This window comes from Schistocerca americana, chromosome 8 (genome assembly GCF_021461395.2).
Source record: "Schistocerca americana isolate TAMUIC-IGC-003095 chromosome 8, iqSchAmer2.1, whole genome shotgun sequence".
Lineage (NCBI taxonomy): Eukaryota > Metazoa > Arthropoda > Insecta > Orthoptera > Acrididae > Schistocerca > Schistocerca americana.
Window position 1 is genome coordinate 359,534,784 of NC_060126.1, and position 18,867 is coordinate 359,553,650.

The 18,867-nt window shown below is 43.8% G+C and overlaps 1 protein-coding gene across 1 annotated transcript in view; it reads left to right on the plus strand.

Moving 5' to 3' along the window:
• Positions 1-18,867, plus strand: part of LOC124545850 (aminopeptidase N-like) — a 296,523-nt gene that overhangs the window by 255,045 nt on the left and 22,611 nt on the right. The window contains exons 13-14 of the mRNA XM_047124807.1: positions 8,503-8,670; positions 16,297-16,440. Coding sequence (XP_046980763.1) covers positions 8,503-8,670; positions 16,297-16,440 — 312 coding nt within the window. The remainder of the gene's footprint in view (positions 1-8,502; positions 8,671-16,296; positions 16,441-18,867) is intronic.

Sequence of the window (18,867 nt, forward strand, 5' to 3'; positions counted from 1 at the left end):
CCTCCTCAGTCCTTACCTTACCAGTCCACCTAATGTTCAACTTTCGTGTGTAGCACCACATATCAAAAGCTTCGATTCTCTTCTGTTCCGTTTTTCCCACAATCCATGTTTCACTACCATACTCCAGACGCACATTCTCAGAAATTTCTTCCTCAAATTAAGGCCGATATTTGATATTAGTAGACTTCTCTTTGCCAGGGATGCCCTTTTTGCCATTGCTAGTCTGCTTTTGATGCCCTCCTTACTCCTTCCGCCATTGGTTATTTTGCTGTTTACGTAGCATAATTCCTTGACTTCATCTACTTCGTGACCATCAACCCTGACGTTACTTTTCTCGCTGTTCTCATTTCTACTACTTCTCATTACCTTCGTCTTTCTTCGATTTACTCTCAATCCATACTCTGTACTCATTAGACTGCTCATTCCGTTCAGCAGATCATGTAATTCTTCTTCGCTTTCACTCAAGATAGCAGTGACATCAGCGAATCGTATGACTGATATTTTCTCCTTGAATTTTAATTCCACTCGTGAACCTTTCTTTTATTTCCATCACTGCTTCCTCGATGTACAGATTGAACAGTAGGGGCTAAAGACTACAACCTTGTCTCACACCTTTTTTAATACGATTACTTCGTTCTTGGTCGTCCGGTCTTACAATTCCCTCTTGGCTGTTGTACATATTGTATATTAGCCGTCTCTCCCTACACCTCACCCCTATTTTCTCAGATTTCGAACATCTTTCACCATTTTGCAGTGTCGAAGGCTTTTTCCAGGTCGACAAATCCTATGAACATGTCTTAATTTTTCTTTAGTCCTGCTTCCATTATTAACCGCAACACGTCAGAATTGCCTCTCTCGTGCCTTTACCATTCCTAACACCAAACTGATCGTCATGTAGAGCATACTCAATTTTCTTTTCCATTCTTCCGTATATTATTCTTGTAAGTAACTTGGATGCATGAGCTGTTAAGCTGATTGTGCGATAATTCTAGCACTTGTCAGCTCTTGCCGTCTTCGGAAATGTGTGGATGATATTTTTTCGAAGGTCAGATGATATGTCTCCAGACTCATACATTCTACTCACCAACGTTAATAGTCGTTTTGTTGCCACTTCCCCCAACGACTTTAGGAATTCTGATGGAAGGTTATCTATCCCTTCTACTTTATTTGATCTTAAGTCCTCCAAAGCTCTTTTAAATTCTGATTCTAATACTGGATCCCCTATCTTTCCTGTTTCTTCTTCTATCACATCAGACAAATCTTCCCCCTCATAGAAGGTCACTATGTGGTACTTCCGTCGAGCTATTGTAATAGTCGAACAGGTCTCTATGTCTCTTACATCGGAAGCACCTATTGACGAACTGCTCCTGAGGACTATGATAGTCCTGTGGATGATGTTACCTCAGCAAACTACTTCTGACTCATTCCCGACTGAAATACTTTTTCCTGATCAGGGATAATTACTCGTGATGTTCCATGCTTCAAAATTTTGTCTTTGACAGGGAACCTGACAATTCCTGGTGCTTTGTTAGTCGGTGCAGCTTTCATTATAGTGTAATGCACTGACGAGCCAAAGAAACAGATACAAGTGCCTAATACCGTGTAGGGCTCCTGCGAGTACGTAGAAGTGCTGCAGAACAACGTGGTATGGACGCAACTAATGTCTGAAGTAGTGCTGGAGGGAATTGGCACCACGAATCCTGCAGGGCTGCCCATAAATCCGTACGAGTACGTTGCAAGGCATCCCCGATATGCTCAATAATGTTCATGTCCGGGGGTGTTTGGTGGCCAGGGGAATTGTTTAAACTCAGAAGAGTGTTCCTGGAGCCATTCTGTAGCAATTCTGGACATGTGATGTGTCACATTGTCCTGCTGGAATTGCCCAACTCTGTTGGAATTCACAATGGACATGATAGGATGCAGGTTATCAGACAGGATGCTTATGTACATGTCACCTGTCAGAGTCATATCTAGATGTATAAGGGGTCCCATATCACTGCAACTGCACACGCCCCACACCATTACAGAGCCTCCACCAGCTTGAACAGTCCCCTGCTGACATGCAGGGTCCATGGATTCTCGAGGTTGTCTCCATATCCGTACACGTCTCTTCGCTCTAGACAATTTGAAACGAGACTCGTCCGACCAGGCAACGTGTTTCTAGTCATCAACAGTCCAATGTGGGTGTTGGCGGGCCCAGGTGAGGCGTAAAGCTTTGTGTCGTACAGCCATTAAGATTACACGAGTGGTCCTTCGGCTCCGAAAGCCCATATCGATGATGTTTCATTGAATCGTTCGCACGCTGGCACTTGTTGATAGCCCAGCCAGCATTGAAATCTGCAGCAATTTGCGGAAGGGTTGCACTTCTGATACGCTGAACGATTCTCTTGAGTTCTCTTTGGACCCTTTCTTGCAGGATCTTTTTCCCGTGGCAGAGATGTCGGGGATTTGATGTTTTACCGGATTCCTGATGTTCACGGTACACTCGTAAAATGGTCGTACGGGAAAAATCCCCACTTCATCGTTACCTCGCACATGCTGTGTCCCATCGCTCGTGCGCCGACTATAACACCGCGTTCAAACTCACTTAAATCTTGATAACCTGCCATTGTAGCAGCCGTAACCGATCTAACAACTGCACCAGACACTTGTTGTATTATATAGGTGTTGCCGATCGCAGCGCCGTATTCTGCCTATTTACACTTCTCTCTATTTGAATAGGTTCAAATGGCTCTGATCACTATGGGACTTAACATCTGAGGTCATCAGTCCCCTAGACTTAGAACTACTTAAGCCTAACTAACCTTAGGACATCACACACATCCATGCCCGAGGCAGGTTTCGAACCTTGGCGAGTTAGTCAGCGTACACTTCCATCCATTTGTACCCCTTTGTCAAATTGGGTAACTTCCCCAAGAGGTTAGTTCCAATCCGATGAAGTAGAGCAACCCCAGTAGGAACTGGTACCAGGCAGGCAGTATTAATAGTAACCGTAGACTTTTTGCGGATAATGCAGTTATCTGTAACTGAGCACTGTCTGAAAAGAGATGCTTCTAATTCTATCAACGGTCTTCGCAAATAATCTGATCGCAGAACATTGTAAAAATACTTCAGTATGGCTGGCTGTAATTGAAGTGGGATGACGAGCAACTATTGCCGACCATTGCGCCTTAATTCCTTTTATACAATAGTTCATGTAAAAACTAAATTAAACTCCACCCGAACAGGCCATGAAGGCCCAACGGGACCGACCAGCCGCCGTGTCATCCTCAGTCCACAGGCGTCACTGGATGCGGATATGGAGGGGCATGTAGTCAGCACACCACTCTCCCGGCCGTCTGTCAGTTTACGAGACCGGAGCCGCTACTTGTCAATCAAGTAGCTCCTCAGTTTGCCTCACAAGGACTGAGTGCACGCCGCTTGCCAACAGCGCTCAGCAGACCGGATGGTCACCTATCCAAGTGCTAACCCAGCCCGACAACGCTTGAGTTCGATGATCTAACGGGAAACGGTGTTACCACTACGGCAAGGCCGTTAGCACAGTAGTTCATCTGTTAATCTAAATTCTCCCTTTGACGGCTTCTTTCTTCTCTATGGCGCTGATTTGGATAACATCAGCGTTGTAATTATCCTCCAATTAATTCCGCGAAAGGCAATCAGCATCCTTGGCTTTGCGTCAGTTTTTGCACACTACTGTGCGTTATATTCCTGAATATTCATTTGTCAACTTGCTATCGTCAGTTTAACGGCAAATGAGTGCAGAGGTTCCACCAGCGTGTCAACATGTCTTAAAAGAGAAGATGTAATACTTACTTGGGGGATCCCATTTCATTTCCTGTAAACATCAACCGTATACCACTGACTTCAATCGTATGCTGCACGCGTGAGAGGACTGTCGCATCAAATGTCTATTACTCCGTGCGTACCAACACGTACTGCACCCCATCAGTCCAAAAGACCTCTACAAGCTTCGACTTCCTATTGGAGGTAACGAAAGTACGATCGTATTACGTATCAAACGAAATTTGTGACTGGACTGAGTAGGTAGGGACAATGCAGAGTGTTATTTTGGATGGAGAGTCATTGACAAATCTGGAAGTACCTTCTAGCTGTGAGGATAGGTTTGCTGTGGTGATATGGTAAGATTTTGATTACCACAATCCATCGAAAAATTAGCCTTGTCTTTTAAAGTCGTAGTTTGCAGGCGTTTCTAAATTTTAAATGCCGCCTTTAGTATTACGACATCGCTTTATGCGTGTAACGTTCACATACACTGACTGACAAAGAAAGTGAAACACGCAGAAGACATGGTTGGATGTCAACATAACTTCTTGTACGTACACACCATAGACGAGAATGTAGATGATTCGAGTCGCAGTTCTCTGTAACAGGTAGAATGGTCAACAGAGTACGTTAGTGCCGTTTGTTTGGTGTTGTTACTAGTCATCTTATGGTATACAAGGGGCGTGAATAGCGTCAGATTTTGAGTGTTCATTGTGTACGACACTGAGATGGTACGTACTCGTTTGAGACAGCATTATCAGCATCTGGTAGAGTTTGAGAATTATTTATATAACTTTTGGACAGTTAAGCTATACTTCGTCGCTCGTTCACCATCTTGTACCTTGAAACAGAAGATCTTTTTACCTTAGAACATATATGGAAATGAACTGAGTTTCTTTAATGTCTTAACAATGTTACCTGTAGTGAAAACGGAAAATTGTGTTAGTTTCCGATAGCATCCATTTCTAATTGTATTTAACTTGTAATTGGTTTTCGATAATACTTCCGCTTATTTTGACTTCACTTGCTGATTAATGGATTTTAGTTGAGTAATAATGTAACATATTGACTATTAACTACGGTACTGACAATATTTTCTCGATTACGGTGCTTTTAAATTTCAAACCAATATTTGTTTTAAGTATATGACATGTTTTCACATTTGGAAAAAATATATTAATTATCCGGAGTAACTTTGTAATTTTAGAAATAGACTGCGGCACAAAGTGAATGAAATAAAAAAAATTTAAACCTGTATTAGAGAGCTAGCTACAGACGAAAGTGTAAAAAAGTGTACCAAGGTACAATACTCTCCACTAGTGTCCGAAAAAACCTGCACGAAAGTTCTACATCTATATCTACATACATACTCCGCAATTCACCGTACGGTGCGTGGCAGAGGGTACCTCGTACCACAGCTAGCATCTTCTCTCCCTGTTCCACTCCCAAACAGAACGAGCGAAAAATGACTGCCTATATGCCTCTGTACGAGCCCTAATCTCTCTTATCTTATCTTTGTGGTCTTTCCGCGAAATATAAGTTGGCGGCAGTAAAATTGTACTGCAGCCAGTCTCAAATGCTGGTTCTCTAAATTTCCTGAGTAACGATTCACGAAAAGAACTCCTCCTTTCCTCTAGAGACTCCCACCCGAGGTCCTGAAGCATTTCCGTAACACTCGCGTGATGATCAAACCTACCAGTAACAAACCTAGCAGCCCGCCTCTGAATTGCTTCTATGTCCTCCCTCAATCCGACCTGATAGGGATCCCAAACGCTCGAGCAGTACTCAAGAATAGGTCGTATTAGTGTCTTACAAGCGGTCTCCTTTACAGATGAACACATCTTCCCAAAATTCAATCAATGAACCGAAGACGACTATCCGTCTTCCCCACAACTGCCATTACATGCTTGTCCCACTTCATATCGCTCTGCAATGTTACGCCCAAATATTTAATCGTCCTGACTGTGTCAAGCGCTATACTACTAATGGAGTATTCAGACATTACAGGATTCTTTTTCCTATTCATCTGCATTAATTTACATTTATCTATATTTAGAGTTAGCTGCCATTCTTTACACCAATCACAAATCCTGTCCAAGTCATCTTGTATCCTCCTACAGTCACTCAACGACGACACCTTCCCGTTCATCTAGGTCTTGATAAGCTTTTAACAGGTGCTTGTTTTAAATGGTCATAAATGCAAATTTCTGCACTTCACAAAACGCAGAAATGTAGTATTCTGGGACAGCGATATCAGTGAGTCACAACTGGAATTAATCCATTTATATAACAATTTGTAGGCATATGAAAGGAAATGATAACGTAGACCACGTCATAAGTAAGAAAGGTATCATACGGTTCACTGGCAGAATCCTAGGAAAATGGAATAGGTCTACAAGAGAAATTTGTTACAGAACGCTCGTGCGACTCATCCTGCAACAGTGCTCAAATGTATGGGAGCCATACCAAACAGGCTCTCAGGGATATTGAATGTATACAAAGAAGGCAGCATGAATGATTGCCACTTTGTTTCAGTCGTGGTAGAAAGTGGGTGAGAAGCTGCAACACCTGAACTGGAGACTGAAGTTGCCGTTCACTATCCCATGCCTACGAATGTATACTTGCAATGTTTCAAGAACCAGTATTAAAAGCGGACTCTAGAAAGGCACTACAACCCCAAAAGTATTGCTCCTGTAGGAATTGTAACGAGTAGTTTTGACTAATTACAGCGTGCACAGAAGGATTTATGCAATCATTCTTTTTTCTCTCCATATACGAATAGCATGGGAAAAAAGTGTAATCCTGGTGAAATATAAGGTACCTCCTCTCATCCACATCACACTGGTTTGCAGAGTATACCGGTAAATATGTAGATGTAGTTTCCTACTTCCACGACAATCCTCAAGTGTTGCGCAATAAGATTAGCGTGTATACGACTATAGTTGACGTGGAGGTTGCGCAATAAGATTAGCGTATATACGACTATAGTTGATGTGGAGGTTGCGCAATAAGATTAGCGTGTATACGACTATAGTTGATGTGGAGGTTGCGCAATAAGATTAGCGTGTATACGACTATAGTGGATGTGGCTTTTACATTATTAGGTCAACACTAACCTCTGGATATGCACTTGCCTTTCTACGTGCGATCACAGTCTGTACATGGTGGGGCCGATCCTTGTCATCAGCTATTGACTACGTTATTACACTATCCAGTCACATTAATGTGACCACTGTCTATGTTCGACCACTCACAGACGTCAGGTGGCAGCACTGGCAGTGAAGGTTATATAAAGTAAGACAGGGGGGGGGGGGGGGGCGTGGGAAAACAGTGCAGTCGTTGTCGTAATGCAAAAACGGGGCGATTTATCTGACATCCAAAAGGACATGATCGTTGGCTTTTGGGCCAACGGTGGAAGCATGTCCAGAACGGATAAGTTCGTAAACTGTTCACGTGCCACCATCGTTAAACTATATCGTGCATGGCAAAATGGCGCTATCCAAAACAGCATTCTAGGTAACTGTGGTGCATCACAGGTCATAGATGACAGGGATGAATATCTGTTGTGGAGATGTGTACGGAGAATCAGACGTGGAACTGTTGAGCAACTGACCACCCGGATGAAACAAGGGGCTATCAACAGTGTCTCCTCAACTACCGTTCAGTGAATGGTGCTGCATGTGGACCTCTGCAGCAAACGTCTGGATCAGACACCCACACTGGCTTCTGTTCATCGGCGGCGAAGTTAGGAATTTGCACGCCAGACCGCTACTGGATGTCTAATGAGAGCCGATAGGTGGCCTTTTCAGATGAATCGCGTTTTATGCTCCATCGGACAGATGGCCTTTGGCGAGTAAGGCGTGAAACGCCAAGAAGTGAACACCTTGCAACAATCGTCGGAATAGCCCGGGCCAGATAGTTTTCCATAGGTGATCTCGTCATTCTGGAAGGCACACTGGATCAACACAAGTGTGCACCTATCCTTGGGGAGTATGTCAATATCTTTGTTTCTCCCCGTTAAGATGGCATCTACCAGGAGGACAATGCAACGTGTCACACAGTTCGCAGTCTACATACGTGCTTCGAAAAGCTCCAGGATGAGTTTATCGTACTCCCCTGATAACCAAACTCCACAGATTCAAACCCAAGAGAGAATCTGTGAGACTATCTCGATCGGACTGTTCGCAGCACAGAATCTTCAGCCAAGAAACCTTGTGCAGATGGCCATGGCACTGGTGTCCACTTGGGTGCATATCCCTATCGCTATCTTCCAAAACCTCCCTGACTTTCATCCTGTACGTCTCGCAGCGGTGCGCATTGCTCAACTTTGTTATTCAGGTTTTTGACAGGTGGTCACATCAGTGTCACTGGACAGCGTGGTACTGCTAATAAGAATAAAATGAATATCTTATACATATTTTAACTTGTTGAGGACAGCTTAAATCATGCTAAAACTTACGTTGTCGATGCTTGAGATCTGAGGTGGAATGCTCCACATTTCCGGTCCTGATGATTCCCTTACAATCTGTGATTCAGAAGGCTAGAACTTGGTCCAGTAACATCATAGTCATATGATATGTCAAATTATCCTATTATCTAACGTGACGGGACCCATCTATCTCCTATATGATCACAGTCTTTAGTCTGTTTTTCGTTGGTCTAATTTATGGTGAATGTATCCTTGACTGTCTAATGTTCTAGATATAACTTGTTTTACAGGATTTCCGGCAATTTGAAGAATGTCGTGTACTGCACGGCAATCAGAACTGGTGGTGTAGAGGAGTGGGAGTTCGCCTGGGAGCGCTACCAGTCGACCAACGTCGGTAGCGAGAGGGACATCCTGCTGGGCGCCATGGGATGCTCCAGAGAGCCCTGGCTACTCAACAGGTACGCCTGCTCGCCACTCACCATATTTACTATGACCCACAACTCGGAAAAGATGCAGTGGAAGGGAAGGAGGGGATGGGGGTACTACGAAACTGGGAGACAGAGTAGGACAGATAGAGGAAAATGTTGAACGTGATGGTAGAGTTACAGAGAGCTGACTTAGTTTGAGAAATTGGTATGTAGAGGGACAGTGAGAAACAGGAAGAGGAATGAATGATTGAGTACAGGCGCTAGAAGGGAGGAAGAGGGTCAGGGGAGAAATGTGGGACAAATGGAAAGCTGGAGAGGAGGGATTAGAAGAGAGAGAGAGGTAAATGATAGAGGAAGGGAGAAGTAAAAGGACACAAAGAGAGGACCCAGAAAGGAATCTGGGACAGCTGGAAAGTAGGAGAGGCGGGATTAGAATCAAGAAAGATGTACAGGGACTTAGAAATAGGGAGAGATAAAGGGACATAGAGAGAGGAGGAGGGGAAGGGAGGGACAGAGGGAAAATAGTAGAGAAGAAGAAGCAAGGAGAGTGAAGCGAAAGACAAAAGTGAGATAATGAAGGGGATACACAGGGAAGAATGGCAACAGTTGAAGATTAGGGTTTAACATCCAGTTGAGGATGGAGTCATTAAAGGCACAACACAAACTCGGATTGGTGAAGAACAGGGAAGGAAATCAGTAGTGTCGTTTTCAAAAGAATGATCCTGATATTTGCTTACCCACTTCGGGGAAACTACTGTAAACCTAAATCTGGATAGTCATACAAGGGTTTGAACTGTGTTCATCAAAAAGGCGAGTCCACCTCGCTCAGTGCCAAGTAGGAGAATGAAAGGACTGGTTATTGGGGGAGGGGGGGAGGGGGGAATTGGACGGTTGGACGAAGGTAGAAAGAATGGAGGACTGGGAGAGAGAAGAGGGAGGGGAAGGGGGAAGGACAGGGGAGAGGAAGAGGAGAAAGGAGGAAGAGAGAGTGAACGAAATCCTTGGAGGAAAAAAGAATGGATGCCAAGGGAAGGGAACGCGGATGAGAGAGAGTGAGGGAGAGGGATAGCGTGCGGAGTGAAAAGTTAATTGCTGGGTGGGGAAAAGAGAAGTAAGTGGATGGGAGGCAAAGATCAGCAATAGGTAGCAAGGACGAACAGAATCAGTCTACTACACTGAAATAGGACGAACGAGGACGGGCACGAAGCGAAGTGAGGGGGAACGTGGAAGGAGCTGAGTACAGGTAAGAATTATAGCAACAACAGACGAAAATTTTCGTCTCTTTGTGATGTCTGAGTTGTGGTTTTGTTTATTCCTTACGTCGCTCGAGTTGTGTTCTATTGTAGGAAAACATAAACTATAAATTATGCTCCCATACATCACAATTTTTGCATGCAGTCTGTTCTCCACATTTCGCAAAGCTCCATTTGACGGACATGCAGCGAAAATGAATTGAATGGTTGGCGGTGAGCCCTTGTTTTCTGTCGTTGAGGTTCATGTTTTGTTTGCCAAATTTATTGAACGCAGAAGAAAGAAGTGAGTCACAAGGCAGAAAACAAGCTCGTATGAAAAATTTTCCATTACACAGGTAGTGTATTTTGCGAAGACTGGTTTGCTCATGGTATCCAAGCGATGCTTTGGAAACAAAATCTTACCCAGAAACGCCACACCACTTTTCAGTTTTTGGAGAACTAAAAACGATCTGAAAATCATTGACATGAAGTTGCTCATGGAGCGCAATGTGGGAAGGATGAAATGCGAGAGAATGTAATATTCGCAGAGCAGTCGTTCCACCGAAACAACTGCACATTCTACTGCCTCGTAGACCACGTGGATTGTGTGTTTCATTCGCTACAATGTTGGTTCCATTTCTCTCTTCATTTACTATTATGCCTATTGGCGTGATTTAATCTTTACACTTCCAGCTTTCTTACAGTGCTTGCAAAGACAGATCAGTGTTAGCAAAGTCAGACCACGATACTTTTCGACTCACAACTGTATGCCAGCTCGAACAGTTAGGTGATATTCGCTGTATACAAAAACCGTGTCTATTTTTTGACAGTCCTATAAATGCTGTTGAGCCTGCCGTGCGAACGGATACCCACCTACTACGGTCGCCGGCTACCGGTACAAAAAGGACAGCTCGGTTCCGATGGAGGCTTCCGCCAGCCTAGCTTCGTCCTCAGTCTTGATCTCCTCACAGCTCAACATCAACATCGACTTGGCCCCGCGCCCGCGCCACGGCGGACACGCCACGATGTGACACGCTTCGTGCCGGGACGCTCATCGTAAGGTTTTAAGACTCTCCTGGGAGTGCCCACGTATGTAATGTCCGAGTAGGGAACTCCGCCCGTCTCTGCCGGTACTTCCGTGTGGTAATCTTGTGCCTTTCGTTCGGACCTTACCTGGGCCATTTCTCCCGCGAGAGACTATTAATTCCGTGCCTCGCATCGGAAAAGTCGGCGTTGCGCTGGTGGATACTCTCGGACGAGGTAGTGAGTTATTCGGTGTCCACTACCCTTACCGCACCGCTCTTTCGCCTAGCACCGACACATCTGCAAGCGACTTCCTGTTATAAAAGTTAATTTTGAAACCATTTCACGTTTTGTTTGCAGCATTTCTTTTCCTTTTTTGGGTGGAGGGGAGAGGTAATCAGTCTTCTGACTGGTTTCATGCGGTCCGCCACGAATTCCTCTCCTGTGCCAACCACTTCATCTCAAAGCAGCACTTGCAACCTACGTCCTCAATTATTTGCTGGATCTATTACAATCTCTGTCTTCCTCTACAGTTTTTGCCCTCTACAGCTCCCTCTAGTACCATGGAAATCATTCCCTCATGCCTCAACAGATATCCTATCATCCTGTCCCTTCTCCTTCTCAGTGTTTTCCACATGTTCCTTTCCTCTCCGATTCTGCGCAGACCCTCCTCATTCCATACCTTATCAGTCCACCTAATTTTCAACATTCGTTTACAGCACTACACTCAAATGCTTCGATTCTCTTCTGTTCCGGTTTTCCCATAGTGCATGTTTCACTACCATGCAATGCTGTACTCCAGACGTACATTCTCAGAAATTTCTTCCTCAAATTAAGGCCTATGTTCGATACTAGTAGACTTCTCTTTCCCAGGAATGCCCTTTTGCCATTGCTAGTCTGCTTTTAATGTCCTCCTTACTCCATCCGTCATTGGTTATTTTGCTGTTTAGGTAGCTGAATTCCTTAACTTCATCTAGTTCCTGACCATCAATCCCGGCTTTATGTTTCTCACTGTTCTCATTTCTACTACTTCTCATTACCTTCGTTTTTCTTCTATTTACTCTCAATCCATAATCTGCACTCATTAGACTGTTCATTGCGTTGAGCAGATCATGTAATTCTTCTTCACTTTTACACAAGATAGCAATGTCATGAGCGAATCGCTTCGTTGATACCTTTTCACCTTGAATTTTAATTCCACTCCTGAACCTTTCTTTTATTTCCATCATTGCTTCCTCCATGTGCACATTGAACAGTAGGGGCGAAAGGATATATCCTTGTCTTATACCCCGTTTAATACGAGCACTTCGTTCTTGGTCGTCCACTCTTGTTATACCCTCTTGGCTGCTGTACATATTGTATATTACCCGTCTCTCCCAAGACCTTACCCCTATTTTTCTCAAAATTTCGAACATCTTTCACCATTTTACGTTGTCGAAGGCTTTTTCCAGGTCGACAAATCCTATGAGTGCGTCTTTATTTTTCTTTATTCTTGCCTCCATTATCAACCGCAACGTCAAAATTGCCTCTCTCGTGCCTTTACCTTTTCTGAGGCCAAACTGATCTCCGTCTAGCACATCCTCAATTTTTTTCCATTTTCTATATATTATTATTGTCAGCAACTTGGATGCATGAGCTGTTAATCTGAGTGTGCGATAATTCTCGCGCTTGTCAGCTCTTACAGTCTTCGGCATTGTGTGGATGATATTTTTCCCAAAGACAGATGGTATGTCTTCAGACTCATACATTCTACACACCAACGTGAATAGTCGTTTTGTTGCCACTTTCCCCAATGAGTTTAGAAATGCCTTCTGCCTTATTTAATCTTAAGTCCTCTACAGCTCTTTTAAATTCTGATTCTAATACTGGATCCCTATCTCTTCTAAATCGACTCCTTTTTCTTCTTCTATAGCATTTGACTAATCTTCCCTGTCATAGAGGCTTTCAATGCATTCTTTCCACCTATCCGCTCTCTCATCTGTATTTAACCGTGGAATTCCCGTTGCACTCTTTAATGTTACCACCTTTGCTTTTAATGTCACCGAAGGTTGTTTTGACTTCCCTGTATGCCGAGTCTGTCCTTCCGACAATCATTTCTTTTTCGATTTCTTCGCCTTTTTCATGCAGCCATTTCGTCTTAGCATCCCTCCACTTCCTATTTATTTCATTCCTCAGCGACTTGTGTTTCTGTATTCCTGAGTTTCCCAGAGCATTTTTGTATTTCCTCCTTTCACCGATCAACTGAAGTATTTCTTCTGTTACCCATGGTTTCTTCGCAGTTACATTCTTCATACCTATGTTTTTCTTTCCACCTTCTGTGATAGCCCTTTTTAGAGATTTCCATTCCTCTTCAACTGTACAGCCTACTGAACTATTCCTTATTGCTGTATCTATAGCCTCAGAGAACTTCAAGCGTATCTCATCATTCCTTAGTACTTCCGTACCCCACATCTTTCGTATTGATTCTTCCTGACTAATGTCTTAAACTTCAGCCTACTCTTCATCACTACCATATTGTGATCTGAGGCTATATCTGCTCCTGGGTACGCCTTACAATCCAGTATCTGATTTGGGAATCTCTGTCTGACCATGATGTAATCTGGCTGAAATCTTCCAGTGTCAGCCGCCATTTCCAAGTATACCTCCTCCTCTTGTGGTTCTTGAACAGAGTATTCGCTATCACTAGCTGAAATTTATTACAGAATTCAATTAATTTAGTCGTTTTAATAAACGCGTTGTCTTCTTAGCCACGTGCAGCATGGCTGCAAACCTTAGGAAGAGGCTGCCAGTAATTACATAGCAAATATGAAGAGGGTACTCCCTCCTCCATCCCCTGGAAAAGTTTAAAAATTAGAATCCTGATTTAGAAAAAGATATATTTAACTGCTCATATATTTATTTTCATATTAAAATTAATCCAAATTCTCATCTGCAATAAAGAAAACTACTTCAGCCTCAATGTCACTCACATTTCCAATGAATGAGACAAGGGAATATGCTGTTGCTGATTGCCCCGCCCATCTACGTTTACTACTGACTGCTGTCTCCTAAATATATTATTTTCTGCCTCACAGAAAGCATCGTACATTTTTTTCGCCGTCCTTTTTTATGACGACAACTCACGTAACTTGCTGAAGATGAGGGAATCAAGCTCTTTATCTACAGCACTCTCTGCCTCATAGAGTGTGACATTTTCTTAATTTTTCTTCCTGTTCACGCCACTTCGCAAAGGAACACACGTAAAGACAACACCCAACCCTACAGGTAGATCATAAACAAACACTAGCGCCACGTAGCGGCATTTGTTGGTAGCAGGCCAGGAACAATGTTCCTTTGATCCGTACCGACACGGCCATGGAACGCTGGTTTCGTGTTGCCACGTTGTTGGCAACGTCTGCAGCCCAGGACTGGGCGCGAACGATGTCGCAAACATGTTTCCAACACGTCTTTAGTAAGCCGAGGTGACAAAATCATTCATAAGTTTACTGCGAACTCATGAAGTAAATCATTGCGATCTATAAAACATTAGCATATTATTAAAGAAATGTAAACAATATCTTCTTCGACTTTTTGAAACATCAAATTGTAAAATGTCTGTTTTCGTAATTTTTTAGTAACTTCCCATAACTCCGTAATTAAGGTGACATCTCTGTAATAATTACGGATAATCCGTAATAGCTGGCAACTATGCGTGTAGATATCGCTCTTTGTGCAGTACGTATCGCGCCTTATTTGGAAATGTTGTAATCATTTTAGTACGTGACGTAGCGAAACATTCCTACCGTACTATTATGCGGACGATTTGAGGTGATAGATTTATGTGGCGGAGAGTTTTGAACTGTGGTTGAGTAAGATACCGATCGGACTTGAATTTCCACTTTTACGATATTGCCAACTTCAACAAACAATTATGCTGTGGCCGTCATTGAATACTTTGTAGTGTGCGTTGCTTGTTGCGGCTTCTTATTTTGAAATGAGTGTGAAGTGACTAATAGTGGCCCAAGACGGCTTTGGAGTATGGCCCTGACAACACAAGAAGGGATCGGCGATCTCTGTAATCATTACGTCAGTTCTGTTTTCTCAGGTGCACAGAACACGGTAGCATGTGCCAGCCCTGGGAGAGGGAGTGACGCTTGTTTCCACTCTCCGCTCCTCACCCCTCGGGCGGTCTGCGTTCTCATTTGTTCATGCTCGAGAAGCGATTACCTCCTTACAGTGTCCGCACTCCGCACTCTATAATCGTCTGAAAGATGAGCAGTATCCGTGATCCATTGTGTGCATACTTCCCTTGTAAGTAAATCACTAGTCACGCTTTTTAAGGGTTAGTGCTCGGGTCTCATGAGAGGGGAGAAAGTTTATACTGGGTGATTCAGGTTTTATGCAACCTGCAGCACGTTTAAATACCACGAGCAAGATTTTCGTATTCTCTCCCTCACTACGTGCAATCTATCAGTCCTGCAGAAAAAATGAACAATTGTAGGAAATTTAATGTAGTTAAATTTTATACTGGGATACGTTTTCGAATTACTCAAGAAAAACGTACATAAGTGATCTTAAAACGTGTTGTGATTGAATAATTCGAAAACTGTGTCCTGCACCTAAAACGAATCCCAGCACAGAATTTAACTGAATTAAATTTCCTGCAAAAAAGTTCTGTTCATTTTTTCTGTTAGGCTAACAGTTGGGACGTAATGAACGAGAGAATATAGAAATCTCGAACGTGGTTTTTGATGGTGTTCTGGATTGCGTAAAACCCATAGGCAGGGGCAGTTGAAGCAACATGTATGTTAAGTGAAATGATAATTAATTCAAGACCCTACGCTGCCGACAGGCGTTGATATACATAAACGGGGATAGTTGAAAATGTGTGCCCCAAACGAGAGTCGAACCCGGGATCTCCTGCTTACATGGTAGACGCTCTATTCATCTGAGCCACCGAGGGCGCGGACGATAAGGCGACTGCAGGGACTTATACCTTGCACGCACCCCGTGAGATCCACATTCCCAACTTAAAGTCCACATACTACATTCGTAGTGCCCCTGCCCATTACACTCATTACTCGCGGCAGACAATCTTACCGAGTCCCGTAAGAGTTCGGGCAATACGTGTGTATCCGCACAGAAGAAGAAGTTCAATGGCCGGACACGTCCGAGAGAACAAATACCATCTTCGTATACACTTCATATATATGCATGTTAAGTGGCTGGAGTCTTCAGTCAGTACTGTATTAAGACCTACATTTCGCCCAATAGTTTTCTAGAAACGTTGGATTATTACTTTTTTATTAATGTGCATTTTTGTTGGTGTCCTGTAACGTAGCGCTAGCCGAGCGTGTTACATGGAATACAGGATTGACGACATGCTGTTTGTGTGTGTGTGTGTGTGTGTGTGTGTGTGCAGGTACCTGGAGAAGGCCGTGACGGAGGGCTCCGGCATTCGACGACAAGACTCGGCTCGCGTCTTCAGCGCCGTCTCCTCCAACACCGTGGGACAGCCACTGGCCTACAGCTTCCTGAGGAACCATTGGAACAGAATACGCGAATAGTATGTACTGCACTGTCTCCAATCCTCAGCTGTAACAGCATATTAAAACATTGTAGCACGCCTAGCCAGTCCAACAAAAGGAATTTATTGCGTTAGTCTTCACATCACACCAAATTCACTGGCAACTCACATACCACTCCGTGCCTTGATGCCTTGAGCTAGACAGATAGCCGACCAAAAGATCCATCAAGTAAGTCTGTAGTCGTCCCAGAGTCCAATCAGTTATTGAGCAAACAGTTTGAAGAAATTACCAGAGAGGAGAGAACCTAAAACCACAGCCAGGTATAACACAGTGTAGCACGTTTTCAGCCATAATCAGCGAAGCACAGCATGAAAAAGTGATAATGTTCCTTTTTTTTCTTTATTGTCATTTAAAATCCTCACGAGAGGGCAGGCTGGCAGGGGATAAAACAGCTCTCCAGCCAAACGTTTCACATATTTTAATGTACACTATTTGACAAGGGACCCAAAAGACATTGTTAGAGGTCAATGGAATTTCGCACTTGTACTTGGGTATGTAAATTATTTGAGCTGCAATTCTCTGAGACAGGTAGAGCGACCAACATAGTCGCTGTTGCTCTTGTTTAGTGTAGTTACCAAGTCTGGTAGGGTATAAAAGGGGCTGAGCAGCCTAAGATATTGAATGATCCCTCAGAAGGACATGGAGACGCCACATACTAGAGTGAGACAGCGTTATCAGCACATGAAGAATTTGGAAGGGCCTTGTTGTGGTTTCCATTTGGCCAGCTGGTCGAATAGTGCAATATGCGGATTTGGGGGGCATTCGGATATGACAGTTCCTCTACCTTCGACAGCATAAGAACGTGAGGGCAGCCTTATTCGTCGTCAAAGGTTGCAGTCGATCTTGTCTGATTGCCACAGGGAAGCATCGCCATATTGTGCACCAAGCACGTTGTAGCCCCTTCACATTTGCGTCTGCCATCCGAGAACAAGTAGTGGACTCCTTGCAGTTTGTGGTGTCACTCCGCATGATTTGTAGGGGGATAGCAGCAGCTGGGCGAGGGAATGATAGTTCCATGCAGCAGCTGTCCTTAACACAACATAAATGGCGGCATTTGAAGTGGTGCTGTGACTTGGATGCAGGGAGTGCCGATGAATGGCGTTTGTTTTGTGTTCAGCAATGAGTCGCGGTTCTGCATTAACCCGAATGAAATTGTCAGTGAGTATGGCGGGGATCTGGGGAGAGGTCCCATTCTTCCAGAAGTTTTGGAGATGCACAGCAGTGTTACTTCTGGCGTCATCGTGTGACTTCAAGTCACGGTTAGTAGCAATTGAAGGAACTCTTGATGGCACAGTGTTATATTCTGCGCAGAATGCCATGGCCAGTAGATGCGCAGATGGCAGGGCATGCTTGAGAAGAGCAGTTGTGGTGGGGGTTACGGGCAGGCGCTGTAGGGGAAATGCCGAGCGCTGGAGGGGAAGTCCCATACTAAACTGAAGCCTATGCTTACATTTTTTGTAAATGTTAAGCCAGGCCCCTCCACGCCCGCACTTGCATGGTGACCATTCAAAAATATGTATTGTCACCTCTGTTTTCGTTAGTATCTGAGTGGAATTCTGCTGAAAATGCAGAGATTTATTTTTGCCTGTCTTGTTAACCATTTGCAAATTTCAGAGAAGCGTCATGAGTGACGAATTTTGAGTAAAACCTACACATTTCTCTGGTCGCCATGTCTAAATTTGCTTCTTTTGGCAACACAGTGGAGTTTAAACTGTCTCACCTCATTAACATGTTGTGCGAGAGAATTCTAAAAGAGTGGTTTATTAAGTTTATTAAGCGAGGAACTGAGGAAAAGTACAGTCAGTAGATTATGAAGAAACACATCCTCGATACGAAAAACATGTTATGTCTTCACAAACATTGTTCCCAAACGCACAGCATCTCCCATTTCACCAGCTATCGATGGTCCTTAAAAATTACATTCTTTCACCGAAAAAGTCTGTAGTTACTGGAATAACACAGTAGAAAAATAGTTCAAATGGCTCTGAGCACTATGGGAGTTAACATCTGAGGTGATTAGTCCCCTAGAACTTCGAACTACTTAAACGTAACTAACCTAAGGACATCACACACATCCATGCCCGAGGCAGGATACGAACCTGCGACCGTAGCGGTCGCGCGGTTCCAAACTGGAGCGTCTAGAACCGCTCGTCCACAGCGGCTGGCAACACAGTAGATAATGAAGTTTTACATGATAACGGTATGGTAAAATACTCTCCTCTTTGCATGCTATCATTTGCAAAATCTCATTTCGATATCTGAAACCGTTTATGAAATATGAGGTATGTTGTGAATTCTCACTCTGGCCTTATCAATGGTGCAGCGAGATCACAAATGAGTGCGCTGCATCAGGTCAATTTTCTCAAGATTCAGACAATAAGAAATTCTACCTTCAGTTGCAAGGT